General features: G+C 33.5%; 2 protein-coding genes across 5 annotated transcripts; both read left to right on the plus strand.

Moving 5' to 3' along the window:
* The first annotated feature begins 10,822 nt into the window (after positions 1-10,822).
* LOC127118672 (transcription factor bHLH30) lies at positions 10,823-12,015 on the plus strand. 2 transcript variants are annotated; one of them, XM_051048918.1, is made up of 2 exons: positions 10,823-11,307; positions 11,414-12,015. In XM_051048918.1, the coding sequence occupies exons 1-2, from the start codon at positions 11,119-11,121 to the stop codon at positions 12,002-12,004; spliced, it is 780 nt and encodes a 259-aa protein (XP_050904875.1). In that variant the 5' UTR covers positions 10,823-11,118; the 3' UTR covers positions 12,005-12,015. The 2 variants fall into 2 exon arrangements, with proteins under 2 accessions (XP_050904875.1, XP_050904876.1); XM_051048919.1 differs by having other exon boundaries at positions 10,865-11,307; positions 11,456-12,015.
* A 7,477-nt stretch (positions 12,016-19,492) lies between these two features.
* LOC127118673 (beta carbonic anhydrase 5, chloroplastic) lies at positions 19,493-21,548 on the plus strand. 3 transcript variants are annotated; one of them, XM_051048921.1, is made up of 9 exons: positions 19,494-19,685; positions 19,780-19,832; positions 20,172-20,306; positions 20,392-20,440; positions 20,519-20,632; positions 20,709-20,762; positions 20,879-20,961; positions 21,074-21,179; positions 21,264-21,548. In XM_051048921.1, the coding sequence occupies exons 1-9, from the start codon at positions 19,593-19,595 to the stop codon at positions 21,465-21,467; spliced, it is 891 nt and encodes a 296-aa protein (XP_050904878.1). In that variant the 5' UTR covers positions 19,494-19,592; the 3' UTR covers positions 21,468-21,548. The 3 variants fall into 3 exon arrangements, with proteins under 3 accessions (XP_050904877.1, XP_050904878.1, XP_050904879.1); XM_051048920.1 differs by having other exon boundaries at positions 19,493-19,685; positions 21,074-21,548; XM_051048922.1 differs by having other exon boundaries at positions 19,504-19,685; positions 20,222-20,306; positions 21,074-21,548.
* The last annotated feature ends 397 nt before the right edge of the window (positions 21,549-21,945 follow it).

A 21,945-nucleotide genomic window follows, 5' to 3' on the forward strand; every position in this document is an offset into this window, starting at 1 on the left:
ACTTCATCTAATTTGTCAACGCCTCCGTCCTTGTGAAGAACTCAACAATAGTTTCATCATCTTTCATCTACAAGTTCTCATATTTCTTCCTCAAAGATTGCAACTTCACTTTCTTTAACATTTCATCTCCAGTATATAGCTTCTTGAGAGTATCCCAAGCCTCTTTGGATATTTATTGCTCGATAATATTCTCAAACATATTCAAATTCATACACAGATGGATCAAGAACAAGCCTTTCCCATATTTCTTGCTTAATTCACGATGAGCAACTATTTGTGCCTCGGTAGCATTTGCCTCTAACTCCAAGAAACCACCATTCACGATTTCAAGCACATTTTGAAACTTGAATATGACTTTCATTTGTGCATACAATCTATCATAGTTTTTTCTATTGAAAACTTGTAGATTTGCTAGGAATTGATTGGAGGTAGTGCTTACATTCGCCATGGCTAGAGATTGAGGAACGAATCTGTGCTTCTGATACTAATTTATTGGGTAACTTGTATCAAAAGTAACTTGACAAATGATGATAAATTGAGAGAAAATTAGAGTTATTGGGGGAAAAGAGTTCATTAGTTTTTGTGTATATTTCAATTACAATGAGGGGTTGTATTTTAACTCTAGCCACCCAAACAAAAATTAAAACAAACTGTCTAAAACAAAATTGATATACCCGTTTCGGTATATGATATATCCCTTTTGTATATTCTTAAAGCAGTTTGTCTAACAAAAACTGATATATTCGCCCTTCTTAAAGTTGTCTAAATTAACCACAATAATATAAATAGATAATGATACGATTTACACTTTTAAATACTAACTTTTTTCTTAAAAATAAATATCTAACCATCACTGATCACAATAAATATTTCACAATTTTTAAAACTTTTTTACTAAATATTAATAATAAAATAATAAATAACTAACACATGTTCTAAAAATAAGATTCATTTTTTAAAATTAAATGTGATTTACGATAAAAAAATTGATGGTACTGCAAAAATAAATAAATAAATGTTTCATTAATAAGAAAAAATTCTTACTAAAAAATTGTAGAAAAATGTTATGGAATAAATTAATACAATAATATATTAGGTCATAGGTAATAATGTATGTTTATGTTATTATTAAAATATAAAAATATTTTTGTGAAAAAAAATAATGTATTTGTATACGCGTAAAGATTCAACAGGAGGACAGACACCAAAACTTTTTTAGGATAAACTATGTATTATGTCTTCCTTGCGTGAAACTCCTTAGACATCTATTTATTGTGATGTGCAGAAATTTCTTGATTATAACATCCTCTTCTGAGATTATTCGCATGTATGCAGGAATATGGAAAGTTGATTTTCCCTGTCCATAATGGTATAGGATATGGAGTCAAAAGGGGAAGTGACGTTCTCTTGAATAATAGGAGAGTTGACTACCCACATCCCACACTTTTGAGAGTGAGTGTTACGTTCTTGAAGGCTTAGATCTAGGTCCAAGAGTTCCTATAAATACGTCAGCCTTGAGGTTGAAGGGAGGCATTCAATTCATTACGAAAAACACTACCTACAGAGCTTCTTACCGTCGCTACGTGAGCTTGCTCTAACACAATAACAACCCTAAAAATATCTAACAATCCTACATTACAGGAGGTTGTCACGTATTATACTTTTAGCAAGTACAATTGGCGCCCATCGTGGAGCCTGGTAAAACTGCCATGGGTCACACTAGTAACATCTGAGGCCGAAGAGGGCGTGAAGTGGTCGCCCAAATTCACATCAGAATAAGAGGATCATGTGGTTGTTCAGGTATGGGACTTCATGGTTGAAGGAATACTTATAAGGATTGATTGGTACTACCTATACAAACAAGATGCATCTTCTTTTTGGTAGCCTAACAAATAAGAACTTCATAGTTAAGCGTGTTTGACTTGGAGTAGTATTTAGAGCAGTGACCTTCTGGGAAATTTTCCGGAAAGTGTGTGACTGAGGATAAATCATGCTGAAAAGACTTGTGTTGATTTTTGGAGTCAGTCGGTAATCCTAAAAGTAGTATGGGGCGTTACAATACTCATCATTACTCATCACTCATTTTTGCCATCTTCCCATGGAGGATGCAAAAATGAAGTTCTGAGATCACTATTAACGTCATTGCCAGAGGTTTTACAAGTGGGAGAGAGTTTAATTATTCTCGTAAAAAATATGGCAGACATATTTTGATGGAAAATTGCATACCCACTAACATCACGAAAACCCTAGAGAGATATCCAGAATCCAAAATCACCTTCTTTGGAAAATACACCATTGGAATTCTCTCTTAAAATAATGATCACATGGTTATCACAATGTAATATGATGATTGGGATATGAAGCAAGTATTGATTGACCCTAGAAGCTCAACATATGTCATATTTCTGGAATGCCTACCAAGGGATTCAACTTGACCCATACAGAATTGTGCATTCCAAGGTTCTCATGTTGGTATGTCGAGTGAACATGTACAAGTGAAAGGTCACATAACACTCGAAATTACGTTTGGCACATAGGCATGCGCGAGAATAATTAAAGTAAAATATATTACGCTAGACACCTTATCCCCATACAATGCAATCTTGTAGTGGTCATGTCTTCCCTTTATTTGAGCCTGAAGTATCTGTTACTTGATGGGAGAATCAGAGTAGTTTTAGGGGATCAGGGGATCGCACGTGAATGTTATTAGAATAACTTTGAAATGAAAATGGAACACATCACTGCAGACACTTCCCCTCAGCTAGAAGCATGAGAGGTAGATTCTGCAAGTTGTGAACCTAAATTGGGGGGAGAAAAAGAATTTCTCACTACCACATAAAACTTGAAGGAAGTTCAGATTGGGAAATTGGATCATCAAGTCACAAAGCTAATCATTATGGATCTATGTGTTGGCAAGTATGATGACTCCAACAACCTGTTGATTTGATTTTTATGTTGACAACACTCTTAAGAGAAGTATTAATTAGTATTGGTGTCCAAGGATTTGTTGGTTCAAGTGATGGTGCTTAAATATTGATTAAGTGATGGTGTTAGACATGTTGTTGATCAAGTGATGATGGTTGGTATGTTGTTGATCAAGTAATGGCGCTTAACATGTTGTCGATCAAGTGATGGTAGTTGATATGTTGATCAAGTGATGATTTTTTCTATGTTGATCAACTAATGGTGCTTGATATATTATCGATCAAGTGATAGTGCTTGATATGTTGATCAAGTGATGGTGCTTGATATGTTGACCAAGTGACGATACTTGAAGATTAAGATATGTTAATCAAGTTGAAGCCTGAAGATCATCTGATATAGTTTTCTAATGGAGGTGCTTAAATATCAAAGTTGTGATTGATAAAGTTGTGATCAAGATGTATTTATGGTGATCAAGATTGTTATGCTTGAAGATCAAGTTACTTTTACCTATCTAGGGCGACAATGCCTTATGTCAAACAACATTTGGTGAAGTCAGCGAAGACCTATGATCAAGCAGTTTGTCTGATGATGGAGAATGTTATGAAGACTTATCTCAAGCCTCATCAGAAGAAGATTAATGGTTCTAGATTGGTGTTAAAGTCAAACATAATGTGAAAGGGTACTAGAAGCTTCAGAGTTGTGAAAGAGAGAAAGTGTGGAAGTTCGCCTTCCTGTGTCGAGTGATCAATGTTTTTAAAGGTATAAGACAAAATCTCATTTTTTATAAGGAAAACCACACGCACACACACACACACACATGCACACATGCACAAACTCATTAAGCACACACACACACACAAACACACACACACCTAAATTTGTTTTTATAGACTAGCCAATTGACTAGTGAATTGTCTGATCAATTAAAAGAAGTTTTTGCAAAGTAATAATCAATAAGCCTTTTAGATTGTCAATGATTTCATTTTGTAACACCTAAAATAGATTTGAGAAGTCCCATAAATGGTTGGAAAATACTTGGAATCAAAACCTTCCATTTTGGGGTGTCATAATATATTATGCACTTAACATAATTGATTATGAGGCTTAATTAGCCCATGAATTGTTTCCTAATTTACGCCACATTTTATCCTATAATTAGAGGGCTCGTATATAATTTCAAATAATCCAGAAAATAGGTTTTGATCCTTCTTTCTCACTCTCTACTTTTTTCTACAAATCTCTTATTTTCTCACTTTAATTTTGCCTTAGTGCTTTGAGAGTGACTCTGTATTTTAGTTTTTCCTATTTGAGGAGACAACACCTTATGTCAAGTAGTGTTTGCTGAAGTCAACAAAGATATATGATCAAACGGGTTGTCTAATGATGAAGATTGTTATGAAGAATTATCTCAAGCCTCATTTGAAGAAGATTCAAGGTTCTAGATAAATTCTAAATTCAAAGATAATGTGGCAAGGAACTAAAAGTGATCCGCTGTCACACACGGGTCAAAAACGAGTAATTAAGAACGGTAGTCTAGGGAAGTGACATTCGAGTATCGTATTGCAAAGACTCTTGGAAAATTAAATAAATAAGAAAACTAAATAGGGGGTTTCGATTCAACTTAGAATAAGTGATAATAAAAAGTGATTATGAAATAAGTTGATCTACTTATTTGGTTTCCTAACTTATCATTCGTTAATATAATTTCCATGCTCTAAGCGGATTCTAATCCCTTTCCGATTACAGTAACAATAACAAGTAGGGTGGCAAAACGGGTCGGCCATCCCGCCTAAAGCCTGCCAAAAAATAAACGGGGCGGACATGCTCGCCAAGTTGAAATGGGCATGAAAATCTAGCCCACCCCGCCAAGGAGGCGGGTTGGCAGCCCGCCTTTTTTTTATTTTATTTTTTATTTTTTAAATAAATTAAAAGGCTATTTTTTTTTACATTTCAATAAGAAAACATCAAACCAACAATTAGAAAGTATAAATGTCAAAAGACTAAAACCATCAAAGTATTACCCTTCAATCAAAAATAGAACCTTCAACAAGTATTTACCTAAAATAGAAGTAGAATAATCAACAAGTATTAACTTTCAAGTTTCAACAAACCAAAATAAATATTTAAGTAAAACCATCAAGCAACTATTAACTTCTAACCATCAAGCAACCAAAGTTTAAGTTCAACCAACCAAACTCATAATAAGTATTAAGTACAACATCAAAGTTTAAGTTTAACCAACCAAAACCATAATAATATTGCCTAACAAAGTAAGAGTGAATCATTCAAAAACTAAATTCTAATCATCAAGGTCAAAAATATTAGATGCACTCTTAGAACAAGTTGAACCTTATTTTTCATCTTCATTGTCATCATCATTTCCATTTACATTATAAAATAATGAAATAAATCAAATGGTTAAAAAAATATTAAAAAATAGTAGATAACTATATTCACATGTTTAATGGTTTCCCTAATCTTTTGCAAAGCACCAGAAGCTACTTTAATACCCTCTTACACAATTAGATTTAAGATATGTACAAAACAACTGACATGAAAGAACCCCTCTTTACATAACAACCAATTTTGTAAGGCTAGTTGACTCTTCAAAGTTTGCTGCATGACATCATTTGCAAAAGTATTATCCAGAGTAACAGTAAAAATCTTCTTCCCTATTCTCCAATCAACTCAAAACTCATGTGTGTGTGTATGTATATATATATATATATATATATATATATATATATATATATATATATATATATATATATATATATATATATATATATATATATATATATATATATATATATATATATATATATATATATATATATATATATATATATATATATATATATATATATGTGTGTGTGTGTGTGTGTGACTCTCTTATTTTATAAAATAAAATTTTAGAATCAATTTTGTAATATACTATTAAAGTTGAAATTGTCTATTACTGTATGCAATTTACGGAATAGGCAATGTATGTAATAAAGAAGAATAGATTTTAATAGACAATGTATGTAATAGAAAATCAATTACAGTAATAGACAATGTATGAAAGAAAAAGCTGGAAGTGTGGAAGTTCGTATGTTCATGTCGAGTGGTCAATGTTTGTAAAGTATAAGAAAAGCTCTCCATATTAATAAGGAAAATCACACACACACACACACACACACACATACACAACTCCCCCATTTTAATAAGGGAAATAACACACACACACATATACATACACATACTGATAGACACACACACACACACACATATACACATACTAACACACACACATACACACAACTCCCCATTTTAATAAGGGAAATAACACATACGCACACACACACACACACGCACACACACACACACACACACACACACACACACATGTACATACATACACACACACACACACACACACACACACACACACACACACACACATTACTCACTATTTAATAAGGGAAATAACACATACACATACATACATACACACAAACACACACACAAACACACACACACACACACACACACACACACACACACACACATACTCAAACCTAAACCTCTTGAAAAGCCTATTTTGATTTTATAAAATCTCCTAAAAGTGTTATAAAGTTCTATCCAATTTATTAGGGAACCGTCTAATCAATTAAAAGCATATTTTACCAAGTAATAATCTATTAGGTCTTTTGGATAGTCGATTATTTCACTTTGTAACACCTAAAATAGATTGGAGAAGTCCCTTAAATATTTGTAATCTGTTTTAAAATATTTCATTTTGGGGTGCCATAATCGATAATACACCTAACATAATCGACTATAACGCTTAACTAACCCATGAATTGTTTCCTAATTTACACCATGTTTTTTCCTACAAGTAGAGGGCTCATGTATCATTTTAAATCATCCAAAAAATGGGTTTTGAATCTTCTTTCTCACTCTCCACTCTTTTTCTCCAAATCTCTCATTTTCTCACTTTAGTATTGTCTTAGTGCTTTGAGAGTGACTATGTGCTTTGTGAGGATCATTTGTTTCTGGTGTGTGGGTAAATTCTTAAATTAATCAAGAATCTATTATCCCTTATTTAATATTTTGTTTGTAAGAATTTTTTTTTGGTTGTGAGTTGAACCAATAAAAACTCTTATTGGTTGTTGAGGTAACCTAGGTAAAACCTCTGATTGGTTGGGGAGGTCTTTGCAGTTAAGACCCTGAGTCGGTTCGTGAGCTTAGCCATCTGTTAAAAGCTCTCTCTTGGTTGAAGAGTTTAGTATGTGCTAAAACTCTTAGTTTGTTTCAGAGGCCTCCGTACTTAAAACTTCGTTGTTGGTTGGAAAGTTAGCCATTGAAAAACTTCAATCCTTGTAAAAGGAGGTTCATGGGCATATCCTGTTAAAAGCTCTCAAGTTGGTGGAAAATTTCAAGAAGAATTCTCTGGGAGAGAAATATGTCACTTTATTAAGACAGGACCTCTATAAATCTTTGCTTCATTTATCTCATCCCTAAACTATTTTTTTTTCCATTTTATTATTTTAGCTACCTATTAGATTGTTCCCTTTTCAAAAGAGTTTTAAACTTTGGTTTTTGTAAAATATTTTTGTTTTAAGAATGGGCTTTCAATCTCACACAATTCACCCTATCTTATGTTTGGAGTCTCGTGTCTACCAAGCAACTTCTTATCTGATTATGAGGAGGAGTGTCACCCTATTAAGGAGGAACATAGACTTGTTCTCCTGAGCGCCTTATGACATGCCAGGGAATGATACAATATTGGTTTACCATTGCCTCATCATTGATCCCACAATGAAATCAGTGTCTCAGATGAAATTCAAGGTTGGTGAGGAGAAAAGAGTGACCATTGATGAATAGGTTCATAAGCTAATGTCGCATGTTTATCACATAAGTTATCAAATTAATGTCGCATGTTTGTCGACTTCAATGAACTTAACGTTGCATTCCCTAAAGATCCATATCCCTTGTCCAACATAGATCGTCTGATTGACGGATCCTCTAGTTACAAAACGTTGAGTTTCATGTACGTTTATTATGGCTATAATTCGATCAAGATAGATCATATAGATGCGCCCAAGACAATATTCATGTCCAATCAAGGCAATTACTATTATAATGTCATGCCTTTTGGGCTAAAGAATGCATATGCCACTTATCAAAGACTCATGGATGTTGTATTCTCAAAGAAGATAAGGTGAAACTTGAAAGACTATATCAATGAAATGATAGTAAAGACATCAGAAGTGAAGAGCCAAGTTGTAGACCTGGAAGACATCCTAGAATCAGCTAGGAGCTATAACATGCGCCTAAATCCTGCTAAGTGCTCCTTCGACGTATAAGTAGGTGATAAGAATTTTCATTTCTTTTCCACTTCGAAGATAAATTATAAGTTCAAATGAAAGAGTGAGTACAAGAAGGCATTCCAAACTAAAGGTATTCCTGGCGTCGTCGTCCATTTTGACACGCCCAATAACAGGTTCGCCCCTCTTCCTCTATATGTCTGTTACTGCCCGCACAGTGGGCTATGTTCTTGTTCAAGAGACAAATAAATCCGAGCGACTTGTCTATTTTATTCTCAAGGTATTTAAGGGAGATGAAGCCTGATATCATAAGATTGAGAGGCTTACCCTGACAACCATGATAACTACCAGAAAACCCATACCCTACTTTCAAGGGCACCTAGTAATGGTAAAAACTAACTACCTCATTCAACAGGTCCTAAATAAGCCATATCTAGAATGAAGGATTGTATTTTAGGTAGTTAAATTATGTGAGCATGATAACCAGTATATACCCAAAAGAAGCATCAAGTCACATGTATAAGCTGATTTTTTGGCAGAGTTTAGCTCGCCAATTGGCGAGGAGATTCCCTGCACGTGGATAATATCTTTAAGTGAAGCCTCAAACTTAAAGGGAAATGGTGTTTGGATAGTGTTATAAAGACAAGACTACATGTTGATCAATCAATCATTGAAGTTTGAATCCAAGGCTATAAACAATCAGAACGAGTATGAAGCAATCATCGCCATCATGGTCCTCACTCTTGATATACGAGCTTCAAATCTGAAGAACAATAGTGACTCCCAATTGATGGAAAACCAGTTTCTTAAAGAATTTTATACGAAGGAACCCTAACTTATCAAATATCTAAAAAGGGTATAGACTTGTCTGAACAATTTAAAGCTTTTGAAATAACGTATGTGCCTAGGGAACAAAACCTTAAAACTGGCCTTTTATTCAAGCTCGCCAAACAAAAAGAGCACCACATAACTGCACTAAAATTCAAGAGACTCTCGCCACTGCCAGTATCGAGGTGGATGAAACCAACACTCTTAAAGTCGTCCAGACTACCAGCTCAATGACACCCATAATAAGCTATCTACATTCAGACGAACTGCCTCTAGGCGAGTTAGAAGCGAAGAAGATTCAAAAATTCGCATCAAAGTACACCATTATGTGAAAAAAGCTTTACAAAATGGGAAGAGCTTCCCCATGTTGAGATGTCTTGGAGAATATGGGCGAGCTCTGACCCACATATTACTGATGACGGCCTATTATTTGCCCACCCTAATGAAGAATAGTGAAACATTCGTTAAGAAATGCGACAAATGATAAAAACACACCAATATGCATCATGCACCAGTAGAAATCCTTCATTATGTCACGTCGCCTTAACCATTATATCAATGGGGCGTGGACATTTGGGGTCATTTCTCACTGGTGCCTAGCTAATTAAAGTTTTCTTATTATGGGAGTATACTGTTTTACGAAGTGGATAGAGGTTGAAGCAGACTTCAAGATCACGATAAAAAAAATCTGCCACTTCTACTGGCAGTGACTCATGTACGAGATTTTGATTGCTTTAATCGTACACAAATGATGTTTATGACAACACTCCTTAGTCATGTGTATCCTTTGTGATCATGAAGACATTTTTGAAAAAATAATATTTATTGTCATTTGAGAGATAGTGATGCATAGTAGATTTTACATATGTGGAATAAAAATTCTTAACTAATCGACTATGTCACAACTTATTAACTTCTAGGCATCTCAGTGCACTGTATTATCGTCTCCTTCATCCTTTATTCACATCTATCCCATGCAGTTATTAATTTAGAATGGTTTATGCAATACTTAGGTAGGAGCATTGGTTCGTTCTTTTGGCAGTTTGTTGAGGGAGGTTGTGTTTACCTCCATTACATTTTATTAAGATAAATTGATACAATTATCACAATTTTATTAATGTAAGAGTCGGCTTGTAGTTAAGAGAACTCACACACCTGATAATACAAACTCAAATTTTCACACCAAACAAAAACGCATTGTAAACAACCATCCCAATAAGGATTCGATCGCCTCTAACGTGTTAAAGAACATCCCACTTATTAGAATTTAATGGTGATGCGGCCTAGGGTGCCAATCACATCGTACTGCCACATATCTAAGTTTACATGATGAAAAACTGATTTAGATCGAGGGTGGAAAGGGGAGCATTCAGGTTAAGATTCAATACCTTAATTTAAAAAATAAAAAAAATACACTCTCCGATCCTTATTATAAACAGTAAATTTTTTTTTAAAATTCATGAAATAATTGATGTATTTGGGCCGTATATACATTTTTATTTAACACTAAAATTCGTAATTATCATAGTCAACTTATATGCTAAAAGTTACTATCAAATTAATGTTAAAAGAACACATCTTGATTAGAAAAACACCATCTATCCGTCTACAGTCAAATTATTTCCAAAAGGTTAACAAAGATTAAAATAAAGCTCCACATCTTGATCCCAAAAATAAACATAGATAAAACTTTTGAAGTTATTTGTCTGAAAAAAATAAAGTATGCATGAGTTACTGTCTCTTTTGTCCCTCTTGGTAGACACATATGTCCTACAAGGATAACATATCCTAACGTATTCCCTAGCTATATAGTCCCTCATAAGCATTTAACTTCCCTACTTCCCTACTCTTCCTTCTTCCACCTAGTACGTGCATCTCTTCATCTCCTTCATCTTATTTTATTCTTTTTCATCACTAAAAATAACCCATAGTACTAGCATCATTCATCATTGACCCTATCGTACTTCAACAACAAACACTAAAATATTTGCTCTCATTATAATATTTACAATTTAAAAACATAGTTCATTTTAAGAACTAAGAAGAAGAAAAAATGCGGAGATTCTACGGGTTTGAGAGCTGGATAGATAAAGACTCAGATAAAATCAACGGCGAGAAAACAAAGCCAGAGAGAAAATCAACAGAAGCATGCAAGAGTCACAGGGAAGCTGAAAGAAGACGCAGACAGAGAATCAACGACCATCTCTCCACCCTTCGTTCTCTCCTCCCTAACACCGTCAAGGTCATTGTAATATTTCATATTCTTCTCCATTAATAAATAAATAAGTTTATTAGAACGAAAACTCTTGCACTAGTTTTTGCATGAAATTTTTCAATATTTTATCCAGGGCAAATTGGTAAATTTGGAAGTTTTCTTTTCTTGTGTACAGTCGGATAAGGCGTCGTTGCTAGCGGAAGTCGTGCAGCATGTGAAACGGTTACGGAAGGAAGCTGATGACGTGGCGAACCGTTGGAATGATGAACCGTCTTCTTCATGTAGTGGAGAACCGGGTTCGGTTGTTTCTGGTGAGGAAGCTGAGTTGTGGCCGTTTCCGGGAGAATCGGACGAGGCGACGGTGGGTTGCTGCAACGGCGAGGGAGGGGAAGCTCGGAGGATGAAAGCGACGGTGTGCTGTGAGGACCGGCCTGGACTGAACCGGGATCTGGCACAAGTGATCCGGTCGGTCCGGGCGAAACCGGTTCGGGCGGAGATAATGACGGTTGGGGGGAGGAGTAAGAGTGTTGTGGTGGTGGAGTGGGGTGATGATGGAAGAGAGGGGAAGGAAGTTGAAGCGTTGGAAAGGGGTTTGAAGGCGGTGATGGAGAATCGGACTTTTGTGGATTCTGGAATGGGCCCGTTGTTGTTGGGCCGTAAACGGGCCCGTGATAGTAGTAAGGTTGATTGTTCTTTGTTATTGAGAAATGAGAATTTCTGCTGACAATTTATTTATTTTGTTCTCTTTATAAAAAGAATTAAAGAGTATCATTTCATTTTTCAATCTAAGGCATTTTAATCCAACCATTTGAAAATCAATTATCAATTGTTGAGAAGTTCACAAACAAGTGAATAACAATCTTATAGCAGTTTCCAGACTAGTGAATACCTATAATGATTTGTCCAAATCTATAAGCATTAAAATTCACTAAGCATCACAAGACTCTTTTAAGTCATTATTGTTTTTATTGTCCAAGGTAATTTTTGTTCTATTTATTTTGGACTTTAGAAAATTAGAATGTATTATCATATTTTATTGTTGACCTTTAAGTATAAGTTGTCAAGTTGAATTGATTGGAGAAGGAGAAGTCATAGGAATAAAAATAGCATGTTTAAGGACTAGGATTAGCGTGTGAAAGTATTATATGAAAGGGTTGATTATATATGTTGAACATCTTTTGGTGGTCAAAAACTTACTTAGTGGTAATGTTTTATTTGAGATAAAAGTGATCTAAACTCACTTGAAACAATAGTATTTTTTAGGTAGGACAAACAAGAATAACTCAACTCAATTCTTAATCTTTGTTGAAAGTGTAATTTATAGTGTCCGTTCATGTTTACTTAGTGGACAAGCAACATATTAGTTAGTGGTTTAAAATTATGTAAGGCATAAAATTCAGTTTTGGAAGTTGGTTAGTTAAATTGAATTTTTTTTGGCTTGCAAGCAATTTTAATATATTAGAGAGATTATTGTGAATAGAATCAATACACACTCTCTCTCACATTCTTCCTCCAAAAGTTTTCGATCTTTATTTCTTCTTTTCAATTCAGAGTCTGAGGAACAATTTTGAACATAGAAATCTTGTATGTGTTTGCATCACTCGAGTGAAGAGTGGTTGTACACTTCAGAAGACGTACAATCTTCCGTGTCGTTGTACACTTTGGAAGACATACAGTCTTTAGTGTGTTTGTGTACTTTCAAAGAAGATGAAATTGATAAACCGATACATATGGATGGGGTTTACATGCACCGGAAAAGACTCTGATAATAATATCATGAAATTACACATCAAAGAACAGTTGAGAAAAGTCGTCAATCAAGAAACCACTTATCTGAAACCATTCGTGGAACTGGTAAAAATAAAGGGTGCTTTAAGAAGGTCAAACCAACAACGAGTGATAATTCAATAAAGCGGCCTCCTTCCTATTTCGAGCAAGTTGACACACATTTTCCGAATTCTCCAATTTCAAAATCTCAAAAAAGTGTTATCAAAGGTGCTCGCATTACCAAACAATATCTTTCATCATTTTTACCAAAAATTGTACACATTGAAGAGATGTTGATTTTTATGAACAAATATATTGAACGAATTATGGATGTTAAAGGCAACAGTAATTGCGGTTATCACGTTGTTTCAATTTTGCTCGGTAAAGAAGAGGAGATTTATACATTTGTTCGCTAACATCTTATCAAAGATTTGAAGCGCATAAGGAATCATACACGAAGTTATATGGGAAAGGAGAACATTCTAATGAAATTTATGAATCTCTTATTCCTTGTGCTAGTGGTCGAACATCGGAGGATAAATCAATATGTTTCCTTGAAATGTGTCATCTTATAGCAAGTTTGTATAACAGAGTGTGTATCGATTTGACAAAATATGGTTTCCCAGGAAAAAAAAATTACTTTGAAATGGCTCACCACAAAATCCACTCAGACGCATTATGTTGATTAGGTGGCATTCAAACTTATAACACTTTGTTCAAGTTTATTTGAAATCGGAATGTGTAATACCGTTGACATCGTCAGAGTGGACAACTCATTTCACCAAATAAGTTAAAACTTGGTCAGATAACTTATTGGATCTGATGGAAGAGTTTAATAAATTGAACGAGATTGAAAGAGAGTCAAATAAGCGAAAGTCAAATGCCAAACCACGCATAAATATAGATTTAGGCGGTGACACATCTTTTGATGTTTTTTAATTTCTATCTTACCATGTATTTAGATGGCGGCTCATTTTTTTTTATGTATTCTTGGATTGTTATTTTTAACCATGTAATTCAGATACATTTTGATGTGTTTTAATATATATATATATATATATATATATATATATATATATATATATATATATATATATATATATATATATATATATATATATATATATATATATATATATTTATTTATTTATTTATTTTTTAAATACAAAGTTTTTTATGTTACATTATTTTAGTTTCAATCTACAAGTACAATTTTTTGACAAATCTGATTCATCATCGGCGCTTTTATTCTTGGAGAAGAACAAATTTATATTTGTTTGCATACCAATTGCTTTTCAAGTTGAATGATTTTGCACTCATCCAAATTCTTGTACAACATTAAAAAAAATGCAAGATACATAACATCAAATTTTATTTAAAAGATAAGATATTATGTATGAACACCAATTTTAGAACAATTTTTTTTCTGCATTTGCAATTCATCCAAGGGATTTGTTAACTAAAACACTACAAATTGTCTAAATATTTCTATCTCACATTGTCTATTTTAACCGCAAGAGGCCTCCTCTTGAATTTAGATTTACAGAGATCACTCATTTTGTCGATAAAAAATACACACGAGAGAATCTCTTGTGATACCTAGACAATTGAATGATTGTGAAGCTCTATTATCGTTCACACTCGATTGACAACAAAAGTAAGATATAGTTCAATAAGTTAGAGCTAAAGAAGGATGAAGATTTAACAGTTATGTGGAGTACATTTCACTATTACGAAATAAAGGGTTTGATCGAGGTGGATATGATGGTTGCAAGATCAACCAACGATAATCTAAAGATGTTGAAATATCTTCAACCATATTTTGATGATGAAATGTATTGTTAGTTTTAGGTTAAAGAAAATCTATGTTTTGTTACATATTTTATGTATGTCAAATGAAATATTTATGTTAACTTATGTTGTTCTTCCCATTTTTAGAATTGCTTCCGGTTTGTGGTAACTTATAAGATTCTTGATTTTAATATCTAAACAACCTCTTGAACATTATTTCTCATAACAACATTTCAAATTGTAATACCTTGACTAAAGTGTAAAGAGAGGAAGTTACTTAGTAACTTTGTTAAATACATATAACTTGTCATGAGTAATAATGACTAACAATTAGGAGGTGAGAATATGACAAACCAATTAATAGGGGCATACGGTCTAGCCTACAGAGGCCCAGGTCAGGCCAATACTTTTTTGAAATATAAAAGGTTTAGGATTTTTTAGAAACCTATTTAGTTAAGGAAATTTCTTAATGCAATATATATACATATATATATATATATATATATATATATATATATATATATATATATATATATATATATATATATATATATATATATATATATATTACTTAGGCACCACGTGAATACTAAAATGCCCCTAAATTTCAAAGATGCATCTCCTGACACATCCAATTCTGATTTAACATTAAAATATTTTGGAGATGCTTCTTCAAACGTATTTCGGAGATGCATCTCCGAAAGGTATTATAGCTTATATCGCGCCAGAATCCTTCTCCTTTCTCATTTCTAAAAACAATAAAAGTTTATCAAACTCTCTCAAAAAATTTAATCAACCAAGTCCAAAATCAAACAACCGAGCTCAAAGGATCTTCAATCAACATCAAGGACATCAGAAACATCACCTAACACTGAAGTAAAATCTAAATTTGTAAGTTTTTTATGTTTTGATAAGTTTTTTGAGTTTTTGTGTAAATGAGTAGAAAATTATGATTTAGGTATCAAATGAGTAGGAAATGCAAGAATGTTAGTTTATACATGAGTACAACTAGGGGGCGCTTGTTTGGTCTACTTTTACTCAAAGTTATCAGAGGGTTGTAGGTGGAAGACAAAGTTGGTCACATGTAGTATCACACTATTTACAGTAATATTTATTGGTCTTTTAATGTTTATTGTCATTTTCATTTCATCTTTGCAACGTCATTACTGATGATTTTTCTGTTTCAAACTTTTCAGGCTTAGATCCTCCAGCACTTTCCGTGTATCTCCAGCTGAGTGGGTTATAGTAGGATATGTTGCGTGCTATTGTATTTGTCCCGCTCAAAGGGAACCCGATGATAAAGTCGTTCAGAGTGTATCTTGACTGTTTGATTATCGAGGACATGCACTTCAATAGCTATAACGATAACCATGAGACTGTTGGTGTAAGCCCTAGAGGCCAATACTTTTGGTACTTGTATCGAATTATTTATTAATACTAAAAGACTTTTTCTTTATTATGTTTGCTTAATAAAGTCCCTAGAATAGCTAGTCCGTTTAATGTATCAAGTGTGACTTGATCATGAGATCATATTAAACATAAGGACATTATTCTTAAAGTATCCGTAGTCGAGCTTTATTGTCAAGTGGGATAACATTAAAGCATTAAGACTATTATGTATATAGACTGATGATCACATCTCATGGATCATGGATAAGGAGTTATCAAGTCTTAAACATAGGTATGAATGTTAAGAGTAATATTTATATTGGATTGACCCGCTATGAGAATACTATATAAAAAGTTATGCAAAGTGTCATAAGTTATTCTCATGGTGATAATGCCCTTCGACCTGAAACCACTATGGACCCTAGATGTAGAGTCGAGTGCTTTATTGCTGATCAAACATTGTCCGTAACTGGATAACCATAAAGACAGTTGATGGTACTCCACGAAGCATGCTAAGGGACATGGGTGACCTAGATAGAATTTGTTCATCCTGCGTAACAGGATAAATGTCTATGGGCCTAATATTGAACTAGACAAGGATGACACGGTCTATACCTTGTGTTCAATATAGACATGAGGGCAAAAGGGTAATTATACACATAAGTATTATCACAAAAGGAATTGTCAGATCACATGACATTTTCGTGTCTTGGGTATCAGTGATGTATTGCTAGATACTGCTCACTGTTTATTATGTTAAATACGTGATTTAATATAATTGTCAATGTCGCGAAAACCTACAGGGTCACACACAAAGGACAAATTGATGAGAGATAGAGTAACTAAGGAACACTGTAAGGTACGGTGTACTTAAGTGAATTGTAGAACATCGTAAGGTACGGTGTACTTAAGTAGAATACGAAATATGGTAAGGTATCATGCGCTTAAGTGATTTTGGGCATATTATAAGATATGGGCCACATACACTTAAGTGTGCTTTTTAGCTTGAAGCCCACACAAGTGGTTCTATAAATAGAACCCTTGTGCAAAAGCATTATTTGCGGTTGCATTTTTGTTTTCTCTTTCTCTCTCTCTCTCTCTCTCTCTCTCTCTCTCTCTCTCTCTCTCTCTCTCTCTCTCTCTCTCTCACTCAAAGCATTCATTCATAACAGCTAGCATTGAGATTGAAGGAATCCGTTCGTGTGGACTGAGTAGAGGCGTTGTCGTCGTTCAACGTTCGTGATCGCTCCGTAGATCTGTATCAAAGGTTTCAATCGTCACAAGAGGTAAATATTCTATCACTGATCATGCCCATTTGTAAGGATCACTAAAGGAGAAAATTTTAATTTCCGCTGCGTTTTGGATCGCCAATCTCCTTCAGAGACGCGATCATTTGATGACATAATGTTATACTATAGATGGTTGGCTTGTGGATCACGTCTCACTGCTCCTCATTTGCCCGAGCGCGTGATGCGGAAGTTCGACTACACTTAGACCATTCTCAGACACTATGTTGTCTCTGTTCATCCTGCTTTGACATGTAGACAGATAGATGTCATGTTTGATGAGTATGAGAGTCACCTGGTATCGGAGGAGGCACAAAGTACCATAGTTGAGAGCGATTGAAGCTACTTCAACGGGTATATCAGGTGGTTCTTCAGGGTGTCACATTCATATGTGGTGCAGGCTACTCCAGAAGATCCACCGAGGGCAGCTCATCAGAAGAAATTAGATGAGGAACATACATAGTTAGATCATATTGAAGATGTCTTGCCTAAATATCGTCGCGTAGCAGAGATTGCATAGCATGCATTGACAGAGGTATCTTCCCTGATGGGTCTGATGTGAGGCAGGTCTTAGATGTCATCATGGCGGAGGCACGATAGGCATTGATGTACCGGAGACAGTGCCAGAGAATAAGGGGTATTGAAGATCGAGGAGCCCGAGGAGTCAAAAGAGTTAAGGGAGATGCAGTCAGACATAAGTAGTAATGGAGTAGTATATAGTAGTTGTACTTGGACTCATTATGGATTGTATTTTATTTTCACTTCATACTACTTTATCGTGTATTTCGACTTTATTTATACATGTCATTTTTGGACCATCTGGATTTATATATGTCATTTTTTACATATCGATTGTATGGTTTAAATCTTGTCACATAAAATGGTACATAACATTTATAACTCTTCATCTGAATAAACTTAAACAAAACATAACATGCATTGTTCTGATAGGTTACATAGATTTATCTCCGTAAAATAAATGGAGATGCATCTCTAGAACAATAAATGTGTAAAATATCTTTCAGTGTGGATGAATGGTGTATATTTTAAAATATTACGAAGATGCATCTCCGGATCAGTTAACATTTTGATGCAAGACAAGGTGCATCCGGAGATGCATCTCCATAATCTAAGGGATATTTTGGATTTTCCATAAGATGTTTTTCTATCCCATAAGATGGGATAAGAAATTCTCTTAGTTAAAAAGGATAGTCCACAAATCGTAAAAAAAATCTTTTTTAAATAAATATGAATAACTTTAATATTATTACTATATTGTATTTGTACTTTGATTTAAAATACAAAAATAAACTTAGTTATCTTGAATAACTTACGAAAATAAGTTGAAAAAACTTTATGAACAATGTCAGAAGTTGTTTTCATAAATTCACTCAAACAAAGAGTATCACAAAATTTATGTTAATAGGTAAACTCGAATAGGTCAATGCAAATAAGCATCTAGTCTTTTATTTTTGTTAATCTATTTAAACATTAACTAAATTATTTATTTACAAATCTTCAAATAAAATAAGTTTTTATGTAGGCTAATAAATCAAGCAGACTTTCGAAAATGTCATATTCAAATCTAAAAATAAATTCATGATAGACCATAAATTGACTCTGACTTGATAAAATCTAACTCAGCGCAATTTATCTGACCCTTAATAACAATAAAATTTATTGTACTTAAATGTGTGAATCAAGTAATCTTAGAGTGAGTTAAACAAGTCTACATAGCATGAATTTGTCCGTTTTTATATGCGAGTGTTTGTCTTCATGCATCATAATTAGATAAATGTCCTAATTGAATTTTCAATGAACAGAATGAAAATAACTCAAGTCAAAACAATATTATAGATAAGGTATACAGTCAATGTTAACTAGGCAACAAGAAGATAAAGAAAGTCCCACAAAATAGGATAAGTACGTGGTATACGTGTAATACAACAATAGGATAACTTTATTTATATAATGGAAATAATAATAGAGTCGTGTCTTTTCTGCTATGTCATCTTGCAATGAGATTCTCCTCATCCCATAACATAAAGCAATATAATCATTTCACAATATGTTCATGACATGCTTTGGTTTCTGATCTGCATTCCTCAAGAGATGGTGTGGCCAAGAATTATTACTTCAGTTCTTCGATCAAACTCACCTTACCCAAGACTTGTTAGTTTCTCCATTTTTATCATTTTCTTTTCCTTTCATGCTTGTTTTTCAGTGTTTGTTTCTGAATTCTGATATTGTTTTACTCGATTTGTAGATGGATCGGGTAAAAACTGAAGCTTGCCATGCAACATCATTGCCTTCATTCAAGTAAGTTTGAGTAAATTTGTGTCTTGATTTTGCTAAAATTCTAATTTATTATGGAATGATATTATACGCACATGCATAACAAATTGTTAACCGTGACTGATATTATATGCACATGTATAACAAATTGTTAATTAGTTATTCGTGATTGGTATATATGGATACAAAATTGTTACCAGGTAGAAATAGTTTTATTTTCTTTTGTTAATTTTTTAAATATTTTGTCACTTTAGAGGAATGATTTTTGGAAAAAATAAAATAAAAATAGTCTTTTTAAGATTCACTTATTGGCTTTAAGGTAAATAACATAGTTCCTATATCATTTGACTTCATTTACCACAGTGAAAAAGAACAAGAGGATCATGGTTATGAAAATAAAGGTGTTGATGTAGGGAATATGGCTGAAACTGATGGCTATTTGAATCTATTTGGTTTGATGAAACAAAGATTCTTAAACTTCAAGAACCAAAAATACATGTAAGAGTTGAGTTACACATTTTTCCTTGTTTCAACTTTGCAAAAAACTGTTCCATCTTCTAAGCTAATTTTTTCAATTAGACAGAAAAGAGTTGGAGCATTTTCAATCTCTTGCTAAAGCTCAATATCCAAAGGTGATTATTTCTAAATTTCCTTTATGCCTTATGCTATAGTAATCCATGTTCTTTTAGCTAATAAGTCCAAGTATACAGTTTATGGTAATTGCTTGTGCAGATTCAAGGGTATGTCCCTCTAACATATTAGGATTTCAACCTGGTGAAGTCTTTATGATACGTAACATCGCCAATCTTGTTCCTACGATGAAGGTATTCTCATTAATACTTTTGATTATTTTGATGTTTTTGTTTTTTCTCTAATCAATTATTTTCTTCTGGAGGACAGAATGGTCCATCAGAGTGTAATGCTGCTCTTGAATTTGCAGTAACTACTCTTCAGGTAAGTACAAACTAAGGCTTTGTTTGGATATATAAACACTTATTTAAGTGCTTATAGCATATATATATATATATATTATACTAGTACATGATTCAAATGGTTTTTGAAAATTTTAGGTTGAGAATATATTAGTCATTGGTCATAGTAGCTGTGCCGGGATCGAAGCTCTGATGAATATGCAACAAGATAGGGAACCAAGGTATTTCTTACACAATATTTCAACATCAAAATCGCCGTTATGTTATGTTATGTTATGTTATGTTATGTTATGTTATGGCTCTAGTTCTCATTTGAGTTCATTGTTCATTCAGAAACTTCACACACAATTGGGTTGCCAATGCGAAAGTTGCCAAATTGAAGACTAAACCTGCCACATCTCATCTTAGCTTTGATCAACAATGTAGATTCTGCGAGAAGGTAAGTAGCGTAACCATCATTTTGAAATGTAGGAAGTGTTGTTATTTTGGAAAGGTGAAAACAGTTAGTTTGAATTTGTTGCAGGAGTCTATTAACCAGTCTTTGTTAAACTTGCTAAGTTATCCATGGATAGAAGATAGAGTGAGGAAGGAATTGGTTTCTATTCATGGTGGATATTATGATTTTTCCAATTGTTCGTTTGAGAAATGGACACTTGATTTTAAAGAATGTAATGTTAAAGAAGAAAAAAATAGTTACATTGTCAAAGAAAAAGAATTATGGTGCTGAGGGGATAATTGTCATCTTGGATTTTTTGTGATTCTATTCTATCATGTAAAGAAGATAATGCAAAGTTACATGAATCCTCAACGGCTTGCACTATCATACTAAAACCATTAACAGTTATAGGATTGAAAAGGTTAACACCTTATCATGGCTGCAGTTTACAAATACTTAGTAAGTTTTAAAAAAAAAATCCATACTATCTTATCCAACCATAAGGCAAGTCCAAGAACCTATATCCCTTAGACAAAACTCAAATCATAGATTCCTTGGTTTGGATATTGGACCTATAGGTCTTGAATGTTATGGGCCTAAAAAATCCATACTACTTTATTGTCTATAATTGTCGAAATTGTTTTCTTACTAATTCTGAACTTATCTTTGATTTAGAGTTATTCTTTCTAGCGGGAATTCTAACGTTGTCTTTTGAATGTAATTCTCCGGTTAGAATTACCCTTCGAAAGTTATATGTGTAGACGATTTT

This window comes from Lathyrus oleraceus, chromosome 2 (genome assembly GCF_024323335.1).
Source record: "Lathyrus oleraceus cultivar Zhongwan6 chromosome 2, CAAS_Psat_ZW6_1.0, whole genome shotgun sequence".
NCBI lineage: Eukaryota > Viridiplantae > Streptophyta > Magnoliopsida > Fabales > Fabaceae > Lathyrus > Lathyrus oleraceus.

Excerpts from the sequence above, each read along its gene's own strand:
- LOC127118672 (XM_051048918.1), top strand. The coding sequence starts at position 11,119 with ATGCGGAGATTCTACGGGTTTGAGAGCTGGATAGATAAAGACTCAGAT. Across the intron at positions 11,308-11,413 it reads TCCTCCCTAACACCGTCAAG|GGCAAATTGGTAAATTTGGA; the intron begins GTCATTGTAATA and ends TATTTTATCCAG.
- LOC127118673 (XM_051048920.1), top strand. The coding sequence starts at position 19,593 with ATGCTTTGGTTTCTGATCTGCATTCCTCAAGAGATGGTGTGGCCAAGA. Across the intron at positions 20,441-20,518 it reads CTAAAGCTCAATATCCAAAG|TTTATGGTAATTGCTTGTGC; the intron begins GTGATTATTTCT and ends CCAAGTATACAG. Across the intron at positions 20,633-20,708 it reads ATCTTGTTCCTACGATGAAG|AATGGTCCATCAGAGTGTAA; the intron begins GTATTCTCATTA and ends TCTGGAGGACAG.